Consider the following 21,833-nt stretch of genomic DNA (forward strand, 5'->3'; position numbering starts at 1 on the left):
CAAACTCTTCCGGTTACTGCGGCAACTGCAGACAAACAAACAGAGAGTGAAATGGTTTAGTCTCGAGAACAAAATAAAGTATTTTAATCAGCGGCTCTTTACTGAGACAATCAGAGAGGACATAAAGAAATGGCTAAAGCTCTGCACAATCAACACACCATCGCTAAATAAATGAATAAATAAAAATAAATAAGGTTTCGAGCTTGTGGAGCCGTGCGCTCTCTTGTCTGTGTGCCTTGTTACATGTGCGGGGCGCGGTGTTCGGGTCGCGGGGCGCGGTGTTCGGATCCCGGCACGTCAGTCTAGTTAGGCTTCAGTTCTGTGTCGGGATTCGGACATTCATGCTCCGCGTGTTTTGTCGTGTGAGCGTGCGGTTTCGAGTTCGCTCGGCCGTATGCTCTTCTGTCCACGTGTGTTGTGTTCTGTGTAGGACGTGGTTCGTGTTTTACATCGGCCGCCTGCTTCCTTGCCATGTTTGGTGTGAGCACATGGCACAAGGAAACATGACAAGCCATGTGCTCACCTGTCGATTGTCTGACCCTGCCCTTTTTGTTCCCTAATTATTGGTTTATTTGCCCCACATCCTCCCTCATTACCTGCCTCGTTAGCTCCCTATTTATTCTCCTTGTGTTTGCAGTCGTATGTCTACCCTTGTTTGTTCCTCCTATAGTCAAGTCAAGTCAAAGTCAAAGTAGAGTCAAAGTCAAGTCAAGTCAAGTCAAAGTCAAGTCAAAGTCAAGTCAAAGTCAAGTCAAGTCAAGTCTAGTCAAAGTCAAAGTAGAGTCAAAGTCAAGTCAAGTCAAAGTCCAGTCAAGGTCAAGTCAAGTCAAGTCAAGTCAAGTCAAGTCAAGTCAAGTCAAGTCAAGTCAAAGTCAAGTCAAGTCAAAGTAGAGTCAAAGTCAAGTCAAGTCAAAGTAGAGTCAAAGTCAAGTCAAGTCAAAGTAGAGTCAAAGTCAAAGTCAAGTCAAGTCAAGGTCAAGTCAAGTCAAAGTAGAGTCAAAGTGGAGTCAAAGTCAAGTCAAAGTAGAGTCAAAGTCCAGTCAAGGTCAAGTCAAGGTCAAGTAGGGCTGTTGGAACGAATTCCAAAATTCGAATATAATTCGAATATTAAAAAAATCAATACTATTCGAATGCTGAAGTTACTATTCGAATATTTATTTTTTTATATGCAATCTTGTCTTTCTCACCACCTTCTTGGCTTACACGCATGTGAAAATGAAATGCTTTTGTTTCGTCTGATGAACAATAAAGTTTTTGAATCGTAACACAATTGTGCACGTTATACACGTTGATCGTAACAATACGGTCAAAAATGGTAAATGTTTAACGACGTAAAAAAGCGCCCGTGAAGCGCAAATATCTTGACGAAAACTCAACGGATTCGGTGAGCACCAAACTCGTTGGAACCGTCTAGTCGAACTGAAAAGAACGATATAAATGTCAGAATTTTTGGTGGTGTTTTCGCGGAGATATTAGCCGAAAACCATCGGAAGCGCTTCAACCATATTCAGCACGAATAAAATGTTTATTGTAATGTTAGATGTCCCTCTAGTGGACAGAACGTGTAACAACAACCACATGCTATAGTGGCATTGGCGTTCCATAAGCCTGAGTAATGTCGTAAATATTAATAATAGGATGAATTTGAGCATTTAATATTCGAATATTATTCGAATATTAAATAAAACAAGGAATGGAATTCGAATAGTATTATAGAGGAAGATTGACAGCCCTAAGGTCAAGTCAAGTCAAGGTCAAGTCAAGTCAAGTCAAAGTAGAGTCAAAGTCCAGTCAAGGTCAAGTCAAGTCAAAGTAGAGTCAAAGTCCAGTCAAGGTCAAGTCAAGTCAAGTCAAAGTAGAGTCAAAGTCAAGTCAAGTCAAAGTAGAGTCAAAGTCAAGTCAAGTCAAGGTCAAGTCAAGTCAAAGTAGAGTCAAAGTGGAGTCAAAGTCAAGTCAAAGTCCAGTCAAGGTCAAGTCAAGGTCAAGTCAAGTCAAGTCAAGTCAAGTCAAGTCAAGTCAAGGTCAAGTCAAGTCAAGTCAAAGTAGAGTCAAAGTGAAGTCAAAGTAGAGTCAAAGTAGAGTCAAAGTAAAGTCAAGGTCAAGTCAAGGTCAAGTCAAGGTCAACGTTGAGTCAAAGTAAAGTCAAAGTCAAGTCAAGTCAAGGTCAAGGTCAAGTCAAGTCAAAGTAGAGTCAAAGTCAAGTCAGGTCTTCCCCCTCAGGGTAGTTTTGTTTGTATTTTGTTTTATTTTATTATCATCATTAAAAGCCCATCACTCTGCACCTGAGACCTCGCTACTTTCACCACCCCCATACCCGACTGTGTGTGTGTGTGTGTGTGTGTGTGTGTGTGTGTGTGTGTGTGTGTGTGTGTGTGTGTGTGTGTGTGTGTGTGTGTGTGTGTGTGTGTGTGTGTGTGTGTGTGTGTGTGTGTGTGTGTGAGTGAGTGAGTGAGTGAGTGAGTGAGTGAGTGAGTGAGTTTGTGCCCTGCAGTAGAACAACAGCGATACATAAAATTCCATTTCAACAGTCATCAATCTCAGTCTGTGCGTACAGGCACTCTGAAGAAACAGAGAGGCACTCAGAGAGAGAGAGAGAGGGAGAGGGAGACAGAGAGAGAGAGAGAGAGAGCAAGCTAATGGAGGAGTGAGAGTGAACGCGAGATACTTGATACGCCTTGAGTGAGTGTATGAGAGCCATTACACACTATTACAGACATACACAGACTGACTGTGTGTGTGTGTGTGTGTGTGTGTGTGTGTGTGTGTGTGTGTGTGTGTGTGTGTGTGTGTGTGTGTGTGTGTGTGTGTGTGTGTGTGCGTGTGTGTGAGTGTGTGTGTGTCATGTTTTATCTTCATTGTGAGGAGCAAATGTCCCCACAATTAAGGAAAGTAAAAGCTGAATTCAGCTACATTGAGCAGAGAGCAGCTGGAAAACTGCTGAATGAACAGACTAATAGAGTCTCACAGGGTGCAGTGTCCCTCTGCCTCTCTGACGGAGCTGCTGATACAACACAACCCCCAAAGAGAGATTTGATCTTTGATATTTGATCGCAGACTATCACAATGATGTCGAAGCATGTCAAACAGCGCTGCCTAATACAGTACTAGTAAACACACACACACAGGTGTAGACTCTTAAGGCACCATCCTGAACAGAGTGACCGTTCTTAAAGAGACAGTGTCCTTTTTAATCCTCTGAAGCCCACTGCGTCATATTTGATATGCAAAGTGCCTCTAAATGATCAACATGATCAAAACTTTGCTGACAAACCCGTTGCACACAATCTAAGACATGTCTTCTGTCATCTGATGGATAGGTTGTTTTTTTTTTAAGAAGAAAAGGCCTTTTCGTATAATTATATAAAAAAAAAACGTCTTCGTGGTTAATGTGTTTTTTGCTGTGAAATCTTAACTGATTTTTTTTAAGTAAATGTAAGAATAACTTTCATTTGTTCGTAATATTTCATGATGTACACTTACCGATTGAAGCCACTAAGGTTTACTTGATTATCGAGACTTGATTATCGAGACATACGCTTTTAGAAAAAATCATGTTCAGATCTTCAGGATTCTGAGGAAGGTTTATTAGTTCATCTGTCAATCATCATCGTATTGCATTGCTTTATATGTTTTAAAACGACAGAGCTATGACATCATAAACCTAAACATTTTAAATATCATCTTACTAAGACATATTAGTGGCAGATATTGACTGATATTTATATGCATTTTAGGTATAAAGATCTTGTTGATTTACATTACAGTCAGAATTTCATCTTACTTTCTAGCCATATTATTATTATCTGCACCAAATTGCATATTTTTGCTCAGTTTGTGCCTCTGAATAAAACTGAAGTGTGTTTTTTTATATATATATGTCAGGCTTTACAGGGTTTTACAGGCAGGACTGACCTTTGCAATACACAATACAATACAATACAGTGTTGTATGGTTTGTATTTGTATATATTTGTTGCGTTTCTTGTGGACTGTTGATTTTTAAATCTGTTGTTCACAGTATTTTCTCCCAACTGACATCTTTAGAATTCCAATCTGGTTTGAATTGTTTTAAATATTTGAGTGAAACATTCTAATTTAGAATTCCTGCATTCTAATTTTTACCTTTTTTTATTACTCACCTGCACCTAGATATATTTTATTTCATATTTTGTCTACAGGTACAAAAAATAATTTTTCTGACTATTATTTCCATATGTCAAGCTTTACAAGGTAACATACACTTCATTATTAGAGGTCTGACATCAACCTTTACATCTTTCTACTTGGACTAAAACCTCAGAAGTTGTGAGAAAGCTTTCAATGTGTGTTTCAATGATTCACCAATGCATTCAAATGATCAACAAGTATTCAAAAATGTGAGTCCAAAAAAATTGCAGGCCTTTGTGACTAATAACACCAGCCTCAACAGAGTAAAATGTTGTTCGTTTTGAGTCAAACAACATAATTTGTGGCTCAGATATGAAACACCATAATATACACGCTATTTGCATGAAAATATCATATTAAATCAGACGCATTTATCACAACATTGACTAACATGTTAAACTCGCTGCATTAATGAGGTCATTCAGTTAGTGTGTCACCAGCTGCAGATAAACAATGACATCAGCGACATCTTCATGTGTAGTAAAATCGCATTTAAAACAGATTTTTAAAAACATTTCACCTTTTAGTGCGACGAAACATGTCGCCCTGCATGATCAAGAGCTCAAAGCAGACGCAGACGCTCGGAAATAACCAGTGCGCATCACAAACAGCATCAGATGGAGAGCGGTTAGAGCGTCTGGCTTTGCTCACACACTGGAAAACAGAGTCCAGGGGGGAATTCTGGGTAAAATCTCGAGGGCAGCGGATGATACCAAGGCGAGCGTTAAAAGAGGGGGGGCAGGTGTGGTGCATCCGTTCATAAGATGCTACTGAGTGAGTGTGTGTGTGTGTGTGTTTCTAAAATTAAGTGCAATATGCTTTTTCCCGGAGGTCACGGTGGATTATACAACTAAGAATCACGAGAAAAAAAAATCATGAATAAGGGAAAGCTTTTAGAGAAATGGACAGAGAGAGAAAAAGACAAAGTAAGACAGGTTGAGTTTGTACTGCACACAAATAAACCCTCATGAAAATGATCATGGAAGCCTTTAATATACCAATGTACAGTTATGTTTCCATCCAGTGTTGTTTTATGCGATAACCTGACTATTTGCATACAAATTTGCATAAAAATAGGCGGATGGAAACATAACTGTACATTGGTATATTAGAGGTTACCATGGTAATTTTTCATAAGGATTCATTTTGTAAAACGCCAAAATGTGCATATATTCTACAAAAAAGTATGCAGATAAACTATTATGAGAACACATCTAATGAACAAATCCAAAGACTATATATACTAAACACACTTCACTCATATTACTATGAATGGGAGAAATGCAACAACGCTCAAAATGGCGGAATAAGTCCCGCCTTCTAAAAAAAAAGAGCCAATCGCCAATTGGCAAAGTCATCACATCATGTGATTGGATAACTGGACAAACCAGTGGACCAATCGCACTGCACAGCATCTCAAATGTCTCAAAGTTTGTCATCAGAATGAACTGGTTTAATAATTCCTTCTGAGAAGCGTCTCACATGATCGCATTCCCAAACGCCAGGCACCCGAGCGCAAAAGAAGAAAAAAGAGGAAAAAAGAGCAGCAACTTCTATTTTTATTACAGATATTTTTCACCAATTTCCCTGGAAGTATCAATTCTGTTCTCTTGAACAAATGACATGGATATGGTGCTTTATTCACAATTGTTTTATTTGCACACAAGTTAAATTTGCAACTCTGGATGTAAACATGGGACTCATGTAAACATAAACTGATCCATATGTACAGCACTTTGGTCAGCGGAAGTTGTTTTTAAATGTGCTTTATAAATAAATCTGACTTGACTTGACTTGACTCAAGTTACTCAACTGTTATGGGATTTTCAACACAAACCCTGATACATGCATGTAATCCGAATAAAAATATGCATAAGAATCATTTATCTTCTTCTTATCATTGAAGATGGACTCACCTGCTGTTCTTACGGGGCAGGGGAAGATCCTTCTGGGACGAAGACGACGAGAAGGAGACGGAGAAACACACAGAGAGAAGACAGAGATCAGTCAGGAGTTTGAAATAAACACACTATCTCAGACACACTTATAATGTCATTAAATTCCATACAAAACACCAGAATTAGCATAAGAAAGAGGCATGTATAACACTTTACACTAACACTTTACAATAAGGTCTCATTTGTTACCATGAAACCTTATTTTAAAGTGTTATCGAAAGTTGATATATCATAAGAATCGTGAACTAACAAAAAGCAATAAATTTTTTCAGCGTTTATTAATCTTAGCGTTAACAACGCTACATTTACAAGTAAAACACTTGACAAAACTAAACTTGTTGGGTTTAAATAATAAAACAAAAGATCTAGTGTTTAAAATAAAGGCAGAAACTATTTCATATGTTTAAAGTAAGGTGTGTGAATGTCACCAAATTTGTATTTGAAAGGTTTTGTCTCATTATTCGAAAACTGTAAATGAAACCGTCTGTTCGGTTTGTGTGGACAAAACACTGAAACAAACAAACTCAACACACTTGGCATGTACAGAGAGAAGCTGATGCTGTTCTGGCAGCGTTCCCGTCCTTCATTTCTCTCGCTGTGTCTGTGATTGAACCACATAATATCCTCTCGTTCATCTTCCTGACAGACTCTGTGTCTCTCTCTGCAGAACTTCAGCAGATGCTCATTCAGACCCAGAGAAACCACTCGCCGCTCATGTTAAACTGATCCGAACCTCAAAACAGATCCAGAAATACTCTTTACTTTCTTAATTCATGTTCCTGGTCTTATTGTGATTGATTTGTCACCAAACCATGGAAGCTTGTTTACGCCAGGAAGTAACAAAAATTAAAAAGGTGATTGCAAATTGAGATAAAACTTCGAATTTAGACTTTTTTAACCTTGCAAATCCAATTTCTTAATTCGCGATTACTCTTTCGCAGAATTGTAAGATATAAACATGGTATTCTGGCTTTTTTAACCTCCAAATTCCAAGATTATAACTCCCAATGATTTTGTTTCTCAGAATTGTCAGATATAAACTCAGAATTGGGAATTACAAAGTCCAAATTGTGAGATCTAAACTTGCAAATGCAAGACAAAAGTCAGAATTGTGAGATTAAAAAGTCGCAATTACCTTTTTATTTTTCATTCTGTGGCGGAAACAACCATCCATAGCAAGCAAACACACAATTTCAGCATAAAAGCTTTTGCTGAGCACAGGCCGCTGTCACCTTTAGCCAACTATATTAAAATAAATATAACATTTATGCATGTTATGTTACTCAACAAATAAAGCTTGCAGCAGCTTTAATCAACAAACATTATAAGCATCAATTGATATTGATCACTAATCAATAGGAGCGCTCAGATGTCCTTGGTCACGCGCGCGCGTGTGTGTGTGTGCGTGTGTGTGCGCGTGTGTGTGTCTGTGTGTGTGTGCTTTCAGAATTGAAACCAGTCAAGATCATGTCCAGGTATTTCACCACAGCAGAAAACAAGACCTCTCTTTTCCCTCCACCTCCCCAGCTCCACCTGCCTAGATCTGATACAGAGTTTATGTAGGCTATGTCTGTGTATCTATCTATTAACAGTAGTAAGTCTATAATTGCTCTGCAGAAACAGCAATAATCAACAGCAGAAGCAGCAGCATGGCAGATCTAGTCTGCCACCAAATGCATTAACATTGCCATATGTAATAATAACATGTTAAATGTTGTCATGTTGCTAATTGAACTATATATACATGGTCGTAGAATTGTGTTTTTTCCCCTAGAAACATAAGAAGCAAAAAGCTTTTAAGTTAAAAGTGTGTTTTGAGGCGAACAATTACCTAGAGATGTTGTCTTGAGATTCACCTGATACAAAAAATATTAAAAACATAAACAGATTTTGCGAACAGCTATAAAAAAAAAAATAAAAAATCTAAATGCTTCAGAAGGTTTTCGCATATTAAAGCTCAGCAGGGCTGAGAGTGGCCTTCAACATCTTCCTTTATGACAATAAGAAAGGAAAAGTCTGTTTCATAAGTGCTGTATTTTTAGCATTATTATTCAGCAACAGAAGATGCTAATTTTGCATCGACTGACTGATCAAAAGCCGCATCACTGCGCTCTAGTCTGCTTCCATGTTTCTTATTGATCATCAATAAAAGTGTGTGTTTCCGTGACAACGCAGGCCCTGGTAAAGTGTGCCGGTGTGCTGCTGACATGATAACATCGGGTCACCCTGTGAATAATCCCTCCAGAGGCTCTTAAACGCTGCGGCTCTGGCTCCATCTCTATCGACTGTGGTGAAACGCTCTCTGGCTGACCCCACGGGTCAATTATACTGTAAATACCATGAGAGATCACGACCCCACGAGTATTACAGCACGCATGTCAAAACATACACTCGCACTGGACTGATCTTTAGCTGAATTACATATTTCCTTGCGTCGGTCTGGTGCTTTTAAAGTGCTTTCTACAGTAAGTACCATAAAACCAAAATGGCAAAATCATGTTTTCCAAATATTATTGTTGTCATGACAACTCAAGTGTTTGGTCAGGTAATGGAAATGACAACGTTGATATGTTTAATCTTGGAGAAATATATCTGGTACACTGTTTTTGCTGCCGCTGTTGATATTCATTTATCTTTCCTATTAACGTTGTACAGTAAATAGTTTTGTCAACACAGACTGAATTAAGTCTAATAAAATTAATTTTATGATGATGCCAAAACATCTGTCAATGAAAACATGTATTCCTTTTCAACATTATAAATGTATGAGACGTTCTCTTCGTTAAATTACCCTTCCACGTAAAGCAACAGAAGGCTGCGGTTCGAATGGGGCGGTTCTTACGCCTACGTCCAGCTTGACCTTCCCAACGTGATTACGTAATGCCTGGTGCGTCGCAGACCAGCACAAGACGAACAATTGTGGTTAAAAAGTATATAAATGTTTATTCTTTTTAGAAAATGACGGATCGTTTCGCTAGATAATACCCTGGGATCGTGCAGAGCCGTGTGAAGCTCTTCAAAGCCCTTTGAAACTGCATTGATTTGGACTTCAACAATTTGGTTACCGTTAAAGTCCATTGTCTGGAGAAAAACCCTGAAATGTTTTCCTCAACCAACTTAATTTCTTTTCAACTGAAGAAAGAAAGACATGAACATCTTGGAAGGCATTGGGGTGAGTAAATTATCAGGAAATTTTCATTTTGAGGTGAAGTAATCCGTTAAATTACCCTTCCACGTTAAGCAACAGAAGGCTGGAGCTCAGCTCTTGTTGTTCTGAAGAAAGACGTGGCACTCGTGCCGTCTGTTTGTTTCACTGTGACTCACGTGTTTAATTTTAGCCAGTAATTGAGTTTTCCGTCCTTAAATGCTGTAAAAGCTTCCCAGAAACCCTGCCTGTGGAGAAGAGTAGCTCGGCGAACTGGAGTGGACAGATGGAGCCGGACGAGAGCAAACTCTGAGCAGAGATCAGCCGAGCAAAGCACTTCAGATGCTGTAATGGAGAGCGAGCCTGAAGCCTGAGAGCCGCTTTACAATATTATACAGTTAGAAAAGATTAGACAGGGCTTTTAAGCTAATTATCGCAATTAATTATCACTATCACTATATGTAATGCTTTAAGTCAAGTCAAGTCACCTTCCTTTATATAGCACTTTTAACAATATAGATTGCTTTAGCTTTATACTTTCTAAATGTGTAACAATTAATATGTATTATAACCTTGTTTACAATAAGTCATTAGACCATAATGGTGCATTAAAGACATAATTAATGCATTAAAAAATACTTTTATAATGCATTACACATAAAGTCTTTAAGTAAAGTGTTACCAATAATTTTAACATTTCAGAAGATGGTTAAAATATGATTATTATGAACTCAATGAGCAATGACTAATGACTCCAGCTCATTTCCTGCTCTTTGTGTAAATTATTATAATTAATAAAGTTGTTTGAAATTGTTTGTCCGGTAGATTTACAAGAGACTGATGAGCCGTTTTACAGAAATACTTCTTTAAATTACAACATAGTTTTATCATTTGTAAAAGTTAGAGTTTAAAAAGTTTGTAGAAATTAAAACAATTGAAGGATATTTTTTTAAAGAAGCACAAAAATGCTGATAAACTGGAATACCAAAAACTGTAAAAAGGTTTCATCACTATGTTAACTTCAACATTTAATAATACATTTTTAATATCAAAAGCTGCTCGAATGAACTAACATGAACAGATGATGAACACGTGTATTTTTATTAAATAACTAACATTAACAAATAAGATTAATAAATGCTGTAAAACATTTATTGCTTATTTTTAGTTCATGTTTCTTATTATTTCTTATGAACTTGCGTTAACACTTTACAATAAGCCTTAATTTGTTAACATTAGTTAATTACATCAGTTTACATTAACTAACAATGAACAGAGCCCAGAGGCCGTCTGATTGACTCGCAAAGCGACCAATCACAGCTCGTTTTGTTCCACGTCATGTTTAGGGGTGTGAAAATGTAACGTCGAAGTCCCTACAATAACAGACCGGAGTGTAAAACTCTTGGACGTATTTTAAAGAGTCCATGCCACAAACTTAACATACTTCACATACTTTTAAAAATCCAGCGTTTAGTTGATCCTAATAAGCGCTCATTGTCACAGTTGTAAACACAACCGTTTTCTTTTTCCATGAGGGGGTTTGGCTTCACGACTGCTTGGTTTCCAGGCGGACCGTTAAAGAAAGCCACACACACGTCTCCCGGAAATCCTGTAGAGTTCAACCAATCAGACGGCGACTTCCTCACCAAAATCCTGAAGTGTTTTCAGTTAAGTGTGCCATATGCATTAGATGTTTAGAGACTAATGCACCAATAACTAATGTTAACAAAGGAGACCTTATTGTAAAGTGTTACTGAAATTTCATATTCATATTTTGACAAACATGTACATACCAAGCGGCAACATTCTAATCTGAAAAATGAAGCCTACCCGGAAGTGCGAAAAACTGCAATACATCTAAAATCCTCTAGGGGCAGGTCCCAAAAGGGAGCAAATATCCATAGACCCCATGTTAAAATGTCCGTTTTCACCGCATAAATTCATGTTTTTTCAGGTTGGTCCCATGGACTTTTATAGTATTTTTCGATAGGTTCCGAGTGCCTGACAACTGTGAGGGGGGTGAATTTTTTTCTAACTCGTTAGTTTAGATCGTATTTAGATAGAAAATGTATGACAAATAACGGCGTGGTTAACTTTGATTGACAGCTTGATTGACAGCTGATAACGGGCTGTGCCGAGTGGAATTCCTGAAATTTGACGTCTCGGCCATGATCTGACACAACACATCATACCACCTCTGTATCCTTTCTGAAAAGATTTTCCAAGATGGCGCCGCCCACCCCCCATAAATGCCCTCAAAACTGTTCTTCAGAAAGTCTATGGGTGACGTCACAAACGCTTTGCCCATATTTTTAACAGTCTATGGTACATACTTGCGCTTTAAACCAGTCAGATGGTAAAATGGGTGAAACAGACTATACAGAAAAACAGACTTATACTGAAGAAGAGATGGTAACGCTTCCTTTTACAGTCCTGTTACCCATGTACTTACTATGTACTTATTATAGTAATTATAACTACTGTACTGGGTAATAACTAGGTACTAACCCTGAACCTACCCCTAACCCATGTACTTACCTTATATTAGCCAGTACTTTCTAGGTAAGTACACTGAAATTTGAGTCATATTAACAGACCATAATAACCCAACCACCCAGAATCCCCCAAGAAACCACTAATCCTAATCAACATCCTAACAACTAGGCTATATTAAGCACCACTTGTCAAAATCTACTTATTATCTACATACTGTTTTATATTTCTCTTTTTAACATGAGTTGAATAGAGTCTGATCATCAGATGATCCGGCTGAATGACGACGAGCTGTAAAGCAGTCTGAGCTTTAATGAAATGGCACAAGCTGGGCCTCCTGCCCGCCGTTTGGTGCAAACCCATCATTTACCGTGCCAACCCCATAATCTGAGCGTCATTAACCTAAGAGCGTCTCACGCGTGTGCCAGCCGACAGCACGCAAAACAGCCCGAGAGTTATCGCTGCGCCTTCTGCCGGGGTTTTCGGGATTTCCTCCAACTATTTTTCCTAATGGCTCTCTGCATCAGGAGAAAATGTGCATCAGATGCCTTCAGTGATTAACCGAGAGAGCGGCCAGACTCACGGAAATCTGCTGGGGTCTGCGACAAAGCAAAGACGGGGTCTCGAGGGTCGACTTCAGGAGCCAACACGAGGACGGACGCGGTCAAGCTCCCCAAATGGTGGAAAAACATATAAAAATACCGTTAATTTGGTCTTAGGAAAGTCACGTTGAAAAAAAAGTTGTACTAAGTTTTTAATGAAAATATTTGTGAATTTTTTGGGGGGATTCATTCATTTAAAAGATTAAAATAAATAAAGTTTTTATGAGAAACCAGCAGATTTACATAAGTCTGATTAACCGTTTTATAGAAATACTCCCTTAAATTACAACAAATATATTAATATTAATATTAATATTAATAACAAAAATATTAATTTATCAAAGCTATCGAGTTTAAAAAGTTGTATTGTGGAAATTTTATTTAAAGAGGGATATACTTGTAAATTAGCGCAAAAATACTGGTAAAGATCGTAGGCTATAGAAACTAAGGGAACAAGGGTAAGATACGGATATTTCGGTAAATTTACAATAAGGTTTCATTTGTTAACATTAGTCAAGTAAATCAGTAATTAAATCAGTTAACATTAAAAACATTTCTACAGCAATATGTCTAGAGCAATTCAGTGTCCACAGCTTGTTAGTTGCTAGAGAAATAACTCTATATACGCACTACATTAAAAACTCAGCATATTTTGACTTATACCTGTTAGTGACATCTTCATTATTTGATGCAATAATGGCGAGTTCAAGTCATGTCGGAAAGTTCGTATTTACGAGTCGAACGCATACGCATCACAAAGTTTTAAATACGAGCGGGAAGCTGAAGTTGGGAAATACTATGTATGGAAAACCACAATATATATGGCAATATATTTGTGACATTGTGACCCTTTTATATTTACAACAAAATAAGCTAATTTCCTGCACATATATAATAGCATTGTAACAATAATAACATAACATAACATGTAAAGTTTAGTGGATTCATAAATGAAAAAGCAAAACACACCTGATGCACATTCTCTGTTCTTCATTTTCTAGTATAGAGTTAAAAATCTTGCTGTATTTTTGTGTAGTTAATTAAGAGACGGTACATCGCCAATCTTACTCCGACGAAAGTGACTTGAACATTTGAAGATTTGAATAAATCTGTCATTAAAATGATTTCAGCCACCATTTAAATATCTATATTTCAACAACAAATTGGGAGTAGAAACATATGTTATTAAAAAGTTGATATAAAAACGGCAATTTAAATGTTTGTAAAATAAACTTATTTGAGTGTCGATCGATTATGAAATAAATTTGATTATTGAATTGATCATTGAAAAACAAATTATTATTTTTTTTTTCAGTTTTTGGTTTTTGGCTAACTTAAAATTTTGCATTTTAGTTTTGATATAAAAAAATCATTTTGATGCATCTCTAAAAATATAAATGATGAGCCGCGTGCTGAAACACTCCTGCAATGTGTACGCGGGCCCTGCTGCATGATGGGAGTGACCTTTGACCTCCGAGACGGTGTTGCACCATATGGCAGCGGGAGGAGGGTGTTAACTGAATAACCGACACAATGTGTGTGTGTGTGTGTGATGCTCAGAAGAGACCCGAGGGACACGGAAACAAACGGTGGAGGGCAATTATTCTCACACTGAGCAAAAAAATGTGTCACAGTCACACACAATGGCAAGCAATTATATTCTGCATAAATCAAGCCTATTTTAGGACAATTAAGATTTTTTTTCTTTTGCATTCTGACATTTTTTTTTTTTCATGACAGTTTAAAACATCTCATCCCAAATTCTCTCATTACTGTAAATTCAAATGCTGATGCTAAATGTTTGCATGGTCTTGAAACATATGTTGAAATATGGTTTATCTTATCTTTATGATACAGTTTGGTTTGATTTTTGTTTGGTGACACATTTCATCCCAAGTTCTCATTACTGTAAATGTCAGATGATCTCTGGAACTGATAGATACTGATATATTATTTATAACTGTAAAATGGCTGGCAGTGTTTGTTGTGCTGCATTTCATTTTTTCCTGATTTAAATGATTTATTTATTTATTTTTTCAAATTAAAAAGATATTTCCTACTGTACTTTTTTGCATTACAATAATGACAATATGGGGGTAAATGTGCTTAATTGTCATGAAAATTATGTATGCTGAATGAACACAACAAAATAATTAAATATATTTCCCTAAAAATAAGCTTAATCTATATGTGTGCGGATTTGGGCTGAAATTCTCAGATAACACACAGAGTCCGTCTCTCTCTCTTTCTTATCATGTCTCAGACTTCATGAACATCTCTCTACTGATGAATGTATGTGTGTGTGTGTGTGTGTGTGTGTGTGTGTGTGTGTGTGTGTGTGTGTGTGTGTGTGTGTGTGTGTGTGTGTGTGTGTGTGTGTGTGATATCATATCAGACTGATTGTGAAACTGTAGATACACAAGCGGTTTCTAATGTCGACACACACACACACACCCGTCCCAGCAAAGCAAAGGATTCAGATAACCTCCACTGAACACACACACACACACACACACACACAAACGTCTCCTCATCATCACAGCTCAGGGCTCCTGAATGTTAAAGTAGCTGACTTATTTTCACCTTATACAAACACCGTCAGATGGCATTTATACTGTAACAATACCAAATTCAAATACCATAGTATTAATTAAATACAACTCCACTGTCCTTATGTGGTCCAATCAGATAGTAATAAAATGGTATTTTTGATATACCATAGTCATGAGTGTTTAACATATTTATTTACCATGTTACAAGGTATTTTTTTTTTTAAATACTATGTTACTACCCCTATACATGGCCAAATAAAACACAGTTTTATCATGGTACTACTTACCATACCTCTAATACAGTACACACTTACCATCAAGGTATACACTTATATACACCAAGGTACTACTAAGTGATTATAATGTATATGGTATTTCAAAGAATACCACTCTCCATTGGTTAGACTGTCATTATATGTACCAGTCAGCAGATAGTAATACCATGGTATTTATATATCTTAGTACTGACTGTATAACATATTAATATTATACCATGTTACTTCAAGGAATCTCAAAGAATACCATGATACTACCAGAATGCATGTACAAAACCCACATTATTACCATGGCACATACCCAGAAAACATGATTTTACTATAGTACATGTTTAGAAAACATTAATACCATGGTGTTTTTGATATATTACCATAGTACTGAATGTTTACCATATTCTTACACCAATGTACTTCAAAGAATACCCCTATACGTGGCCAAATACCACAGTATTAGCATGGTACATGTCCAGAAAACATTGGGATGTGTATCTGACCTGCAGTCTCCTGCGCCTGATTATTCCCGAATCATCCATGTCGTGTCCGTTAGAGATGCTGCTTTGGCTGCTATTGTGTGGATCAGAGGAGGCTCAATCCGCTCGGGTCCATCGAGACTTTGTTATCAGGACGCCACGCGTTTCGTGTTCATCGTTATCCAGCTCATATCGCGGGTCTGAGAGGCTGGAGGAGGGGAGGATTCACATTAACACTCGCATCCCGAAGAAGAGTCTAAACGTTGGACTGACTCACGACCGCACGCTCATGACGTCATAGAGGAACGTGCGCGAGATCAACACGAATCTCGCTGCGAGCGCGTCCGCTCCTTTTAACATCAGCATCAACATCTCTCTCTCTCTCTCTCTCTCTCTCTCTCTCTCTCTCTCTCTCTCTCTCTCTCTCTCTCTCTCTCTCTCTCTCTCTCTCTCTCTCAGTGTTGTTCATTCATATCATCCTCTCTATCTCTCGGGGATGTTAAAGGGATAGTTCACCCAAAAAAATGAAAATTCTGTCATTAATTACTACTCACTCTCATGTCGTTCCAAACCCAACAAAGCTAATCCATATTAATTTAGCGGTTTAAAGACTCGGTCACTTTATATGATGAACAGATTGAATGTAGGCTTTTATCACATATAAACATTCATCAACTCACACAGTTGTGGTAAACGGGAGCTTAAGGATTTTCGCTGTTCATTCTCATGTTACGCAGCACGTTTGAGCTTCTGCAAGAACCAATGAGGTTCATTCTCCTGTGCAGCACAGTGTTGGGAGTAACGCGTTACAAAAGTAATGCATTACAGTAACATATTACTTTTTGCTGTAACGCAGTAGTGTAAGGCATTACCAATCAATTTTCAGTAATATTTTACTCGGTACATGTTCAGTAACGCTTCCGTTACAACACACTTTTAGCCCAAAATTTTATTGTAAAAAAAAAAAAAAGCAAGACCACGAGACGAACGAATGAAAGATGCAAGTTATTACCTGTTCGTGGTCAGTCAAATAGACGCGTGTGGTGTCCAAGTTTGTAAATAAAGATGACTAAATGACAGCTTCTGATAAATTTGAATAGCGATTTATTTAATCTCCCTCTATGTGACATAGTCCAGTCCAGTGAAGGCGTGGGCGTGTTTTACAGGAGTGCCGCGACTCCCACGAGACATGATTTCGGCCTCTGTGCTCACGGACTCGCGCTGGCCAGTGGAAGAGTGGCTAATGGGTAAAGATGGCAGAAGACTGTACATTCGCGAGATGGACATATGCCCATTACTTTGAGTTTGTCTGCTATATTGTTAGTAGCCTGGATAGCCCACAATCATAATGCTACATCATATTGCCTTCTACTGGATGTAAAATGCTCTGTAGTAGGTTACATTTTGTCTTTTTATTTTTTATATTATAACTACATCTGTAGTTATTTTGGTGAAAGTAACTCAAAAGTAATACAGGAGTAATGTAACGCATTACAATTCTGAGACAGTAATATTGTAAGGTAATGAATTACTTTTAAGTAACAGTAACAAGTAATCTATAATGTATTACAGTTTGGAAGTAACTTGCACAACACTGGTGCAGCATGAGCTTCTGTAAGAACCAATGAGGTTCATTCTCGTGTTACGCAGGACGTTTGAGCTTCTGCAGGAACCAATGAGGTTCATTCTCGTGTTACGCATCACATTTGAGCTTCTGCAAGAACCAATGAGGTTCATTCTCGTGTTACGCATCACATTTGAGCTTCTGCAAGAACCAATGAGGTTCATTCTCGTGTTACGCAGAACATTTGAGCTTCTGCAAGAACCAATGAGGTTCATTCTCGTGTTACGCATCACATTTGAGCTTCTGCAAGAACCAATGAGGTTCATTCTCGTGTTACGCATCACATTTGAGCTTCTGCAAGAACCAATGAGGTTCATTCTCGTGTTACGCAGAACATTTGAGCTTCTGCAAGAACCAATGAGGTTCATTCTCGTGTTACGCATCACATTTGAGCTTCTGCAAGAACCAATGAGGTTCATTCTCGTGTTACGCATCACATTTGAGCTTCTGCAAGAACCAATGAGGTTCATTCTCGTGTTACGCATCACATTTGAGCTTCTGCAAGAACCAATGAGGTTCATTCTCGTGTTACGCAGAACATTTGAGCTTCTGTAAGAACCAATGAGGTTCATTCTCCTGTTACGCAGGACATTTGAGCTTCTGTAAGAACCAATGAGGTTCATTCTCGTGTTACGCAGGACGTTTGAGCTTCTGCAGGAACCAATGAGGTTCATTCTCGTGTTACGCATCACATTTGAGCTTCTGCAAGAACCAATGAGGTTCATTCTCGTGTTACGCATCACATTTGAGCTTTTGCAAGAACCAATGAGGTTCATTCTCGTGTTACGCATCACATTTGAGCTTCTGCAAGAACCAATGAGGTTCATTCTCGTGTTACGCATCACATTTGAGCTTCTGCAAGAACCAATGAGGTTCATTCTCATGTTACGCAGGACATTTGAGCTTCTGCAAGAACCAATGAGGTTCATTCTCGTGTTACGCATCACATTTGAGCTTCTGCAAGAACCAATGAGGTTCATTCTCGTGTTACGCATCACATTTGAGCTTCTGCAAGAACCAATGAGGTTCATTCTCGTGGTACGCATCACATTTGAGCTTCTGCAAGAACCAATGAGGTTCATTCTCGTGTTACGCAGAACATTTGAGCTTCAGCAAGAACCAATGAGGTTCATTCTCGTGTTACGCATCACATTTGAGCTTCTGCAAGAACCAATGAGGTTCATTCTCGTGTTACGCATCACATTTGAGCTTCTGCAAGAACCAATGAGGTTCATTCTCGTGTTACGCATCACATTTGAGCTTCTGCAAGAACCAATGAGGTTCATTCTCGTGTTACGCATCACATTTGAGCTTCTGCAAGAACCAGTGAGGTTCATTCTCGTGTTACGCATCACATTTGAGCTTCTGTAAGAACCAATGAGGTTCATTCTCGTGTTACGCATCACATTTGAGCTTCTGCAAGAACCAATGAGGTTCATTCTCGTGTTACGCAGAACATTTGAGCTTCAGCAAGAACCAATGAGGTTCATTCTCGTGTTACGCAGCACATTTGAGCTTCTGTAAGAACCAATGAGGTTCATTCTCGTGTTACGCATCACATTTGAGCTTCAGCAAGAACCAATGAGGTTCATTCTCGTGTTACGCAGCACATTTGAGCTTCTGCAAGAACCAATGAGGTTCATTCTCGTGTTACGCAGCACATTTGAGCTTCTGTAAGAACCAATGAGGTTCATTCTCGTGTTACGCAGCACATTTGAGCTTCTGCAGGAACCAATGAGGTTCATTCTCGTGTTACGCAGCACATTTGAGCTTCTGTAAGAACCAATGAGGTTCATTCTCGTGTTACGCATCACATTTGAGCTTCTGTAAGAACCAATGAGGTTCATTCTCGTGTTACGCAGCACATTTGAGCTTCTGCAAGAACCAATGAGGTTCATTCTCGTGTTACGCATCACATTTGAGCTTCTGCAAGAACCAATGAGGTTCATTCTCGTGTTACGCATCACATTTGAGCTTCTGCAAGAACCAATGAGGTTCATTCTCGTGTTACGCATCACATTTGAGCTTCTGCAAGAACCAATGAGGTTCATTCTCGTGTTACGCATCACATTTGAGCTTCTGCAAGAACCAATGAGGTTCATTCTCCTGTTACGCATCACATTTGAGCTTCTGTAAGAACCAATGAGGTTCATTCTCGTGTTACGCATCACATTTGAGCTTCTGCAAGAACCAATGAGGTTCATTCTCCTGTTACGCATCACATTTGAGCTTCTGCAAGAACCAATGAGGTTCATTCTCGTGTTACGCAGCACGTTTGAGCTTTAGCAAGAACCAATGAGGTTCATTCTCATGTTACGCAGGACGTTTGAGCTTCTGCAAGAACCAATGAGGTTCATTCTCGTGTTACGCATCACATTTGAGCTTCTGCAAGAACCAATGAGGTTCATTCTCGTGTTACGCAGAACATTTGAGCTTCTGCAAGAACCAATGAGGTTCATTCTCGTGTTACGCATCACATTTGAGCTTCTGCAAGAACCAATGAGGTTCATTCTCGTGTTACGCAGAACATTTGAGCTTCAGCAAGAACCAATGAGGTTCATTCTCGTGTTACGCATCACATTTGAGCTTCTGCAAGAACCAATGAGGTTCATTCTCGTGTTACGCATCACATTTGAGCTTCTGCAAGAACCAATGAGGTTCATTCTCGTGTTACGCATCACATTTGAGCTTCTGTAAGAACCGATGAGGTTCATTCTCATGTTACGCATCACATTTGAGCTTCTGCAAGAACCAATGAGGTTCATTCTCGTGTTACGCAGCACATTTGAGCTTCTGTAAGAACCAATGAGGTTCATTCTCGTGTTACGCATCACATTTGAGCTTCTGCAAGAACCAATGAGGTTCATTCTCGTGTTACGCATCACAATTGAGCTTCTGCAAGAACCAATGAGGTTCATTCTCGTGTTACGCAGCACATTTGAGCTTCTGCAAGAACCAATGAGGTTCATTCTCGTGTTACGCATCACATTTGAGCTTCTGCAAGAACCAATGAGGTTCATTCTCGTGTTACGCAGCACATTTGAGCTTCTGCAAGAACCAATGAGGTTCATTCTCGTGTTACGCATCACATTTGAGCTTCTGTAAGAACCAATGAGGTTCATTCTCATGTTACGCATCACATTTGAGCTTCTGCAAGAACCAATGAGGTTCATTCTCGTGTTACGCAGCACATTTGAGCTTCTGTAAGAACCAATGAGGTTCATTCTCGTGTTACGCAGCACATTTGAGCTTCTGTAAGAACCAATGAGGTTCATTCTCGTGTTACGCATCACATTTGAGCTTCTGTAAGAACCAATGAGGTTCATTCTCGTGTTACGCATCACATTTGAGCTTCTGCAAGAACCAATGAGGTTCATTCTCGTGTTACGCATCACAATTGAGCTTCTGCAAGAACCAATGAGGTTCATTCTCGTGTTACGCATCACATTTGAGCTTCTGCAAGAACCAATGAGGTTCATTCTCCTGTTACGCATCACATTTGAGCTTCTGCAAGAACCAATGAGGTTCATTCTCCTGTTACGCATCACATTTGAGCTTCTGCAAGAACCAATGAGGTTCATTCTCCTGTTACGCAGCACATTTGAGCTTCTGCAAGAACCAATGAGGTTCATTCTCGTGTTACGCATCACATTTGAGCTTCTGCAAGAACCAATGAGGTTCATTCTCGTGTTACGCAGGACGTTTGAGCTTCTGCAAGAACCAATGAGGTTCATTCTCCTGTTACGCAGCACATTTGAGCTTCTGCAAGAACCAATGAGGTTCATTCTCGTGTTACGCATCACATTTGAGCTTCTGCAAGAACCAATGAGGTTCATTCTCCTGTTACGCATCACATTTGAGCTTCTGCAAGAACCAATGAGGTTCATTCTCGTGTTACGCAGCACGTTTGAGCTTTAGCAAGAACCAATGAGGTTCATTCTCCTGTTACGCATCACATTTGAGCTTCTGTAAGAACCAATGAGGTTCATTCTCGTGTTACGCATCACGTTTGAGCTTCTGCAAGAACCAATGAGGTTCATTCTCGTGTTACGCATCACATTTGAGCTTCTGCAAGAACCAATGAGGTTCATTCTCGTGTTACGCAGAACATTTGAGCTTCTGCAAGAACCAATGAGGTTCATTCTCGTGTTACGCATCACATTTGAGCTTCTGCAAGAACCAATGAGGTTCATTCTCGTGTTACGCATCACATTTGAGCTTCTGCAAGAACCAATGAGGTTCATTCTCGTGTTACGCATCACATTTGAGCTTCTGTAAGAACCAATGAGGTTCATTCTCGTGTTACGCAGCACATTTGAGCTTCTGTAAGAACCAATGAGGTTCATTCTCGTGTTACGCATCACATTTGAGCTTCTGCAAGAACCAATGAGGTTCATTCTCGTGTTACGCATCACATTTGAGCTTCTGTAAGAACCAATGAGGTTCATTCTCCTGTTACGCATCACATTTGAGCTTCTGCAAGAACCAATGAGGTTCATTCTCGTGTTACGCAGCACATTTGAGCTTCTGTAAGAACCAATGAGGTTC

The 21,833-nt window shown here is 38.9% G+C and overlaps 1 protein-coding gene across 1 annotated transcript in view; it reads right to left on the reverse strand.

Moving 5' to 3' along the window:
• mast1b (microtubule associated serine/threonine kinase 1b) overlaps positions 1–15,876 on the reverse strand; it is a 38,283-nt gene extending 22,407 nt beyond the window's left edge. The window contains exons 1-3 of the mRNA XM_056243475.1: positions 15,686–15,876; positions 6,083–6,114; positions 1–25 (exon numbers count right to left, since the gene is read on the reverse strand). The exon at positions 1–25 is cut by the window's left edge and continues 55 nt beyond it. Of these exons, the coding sequence (XP_056099450.1) occupies positions 1–25; positions 6,083–6,114; positions 15,686–15,724 (96 nt within the window). The 5' untranslated portion in view covers positions 15,725–15,876. The remainder of the gene's footprint in view (positions 26–6,082; positions 6,115–15,685) is intronic.
• Positions 15,877–21,833: the final 5,957 nt, after the last annotated feature.

The sequence above is a fragment of the Rhinichthys klamathensis genome, unplaced genomic scaffold, assembly GCF_029890125.1.
Source record: "Rhinichthys klamathensis goyatoka isolate OS25496 unplaced genomic scaffold, OSU_Roscu_1.1 h1tg000799l_1, whole genome shotgun sequence".
NCBI classification, from domain to species: Eukaryota; Metazoa; Chordata; class Actinopteri; order Cypriniformes; family Leuciscidae; genus Rhinichthys; species Rhinichthys klamathensis.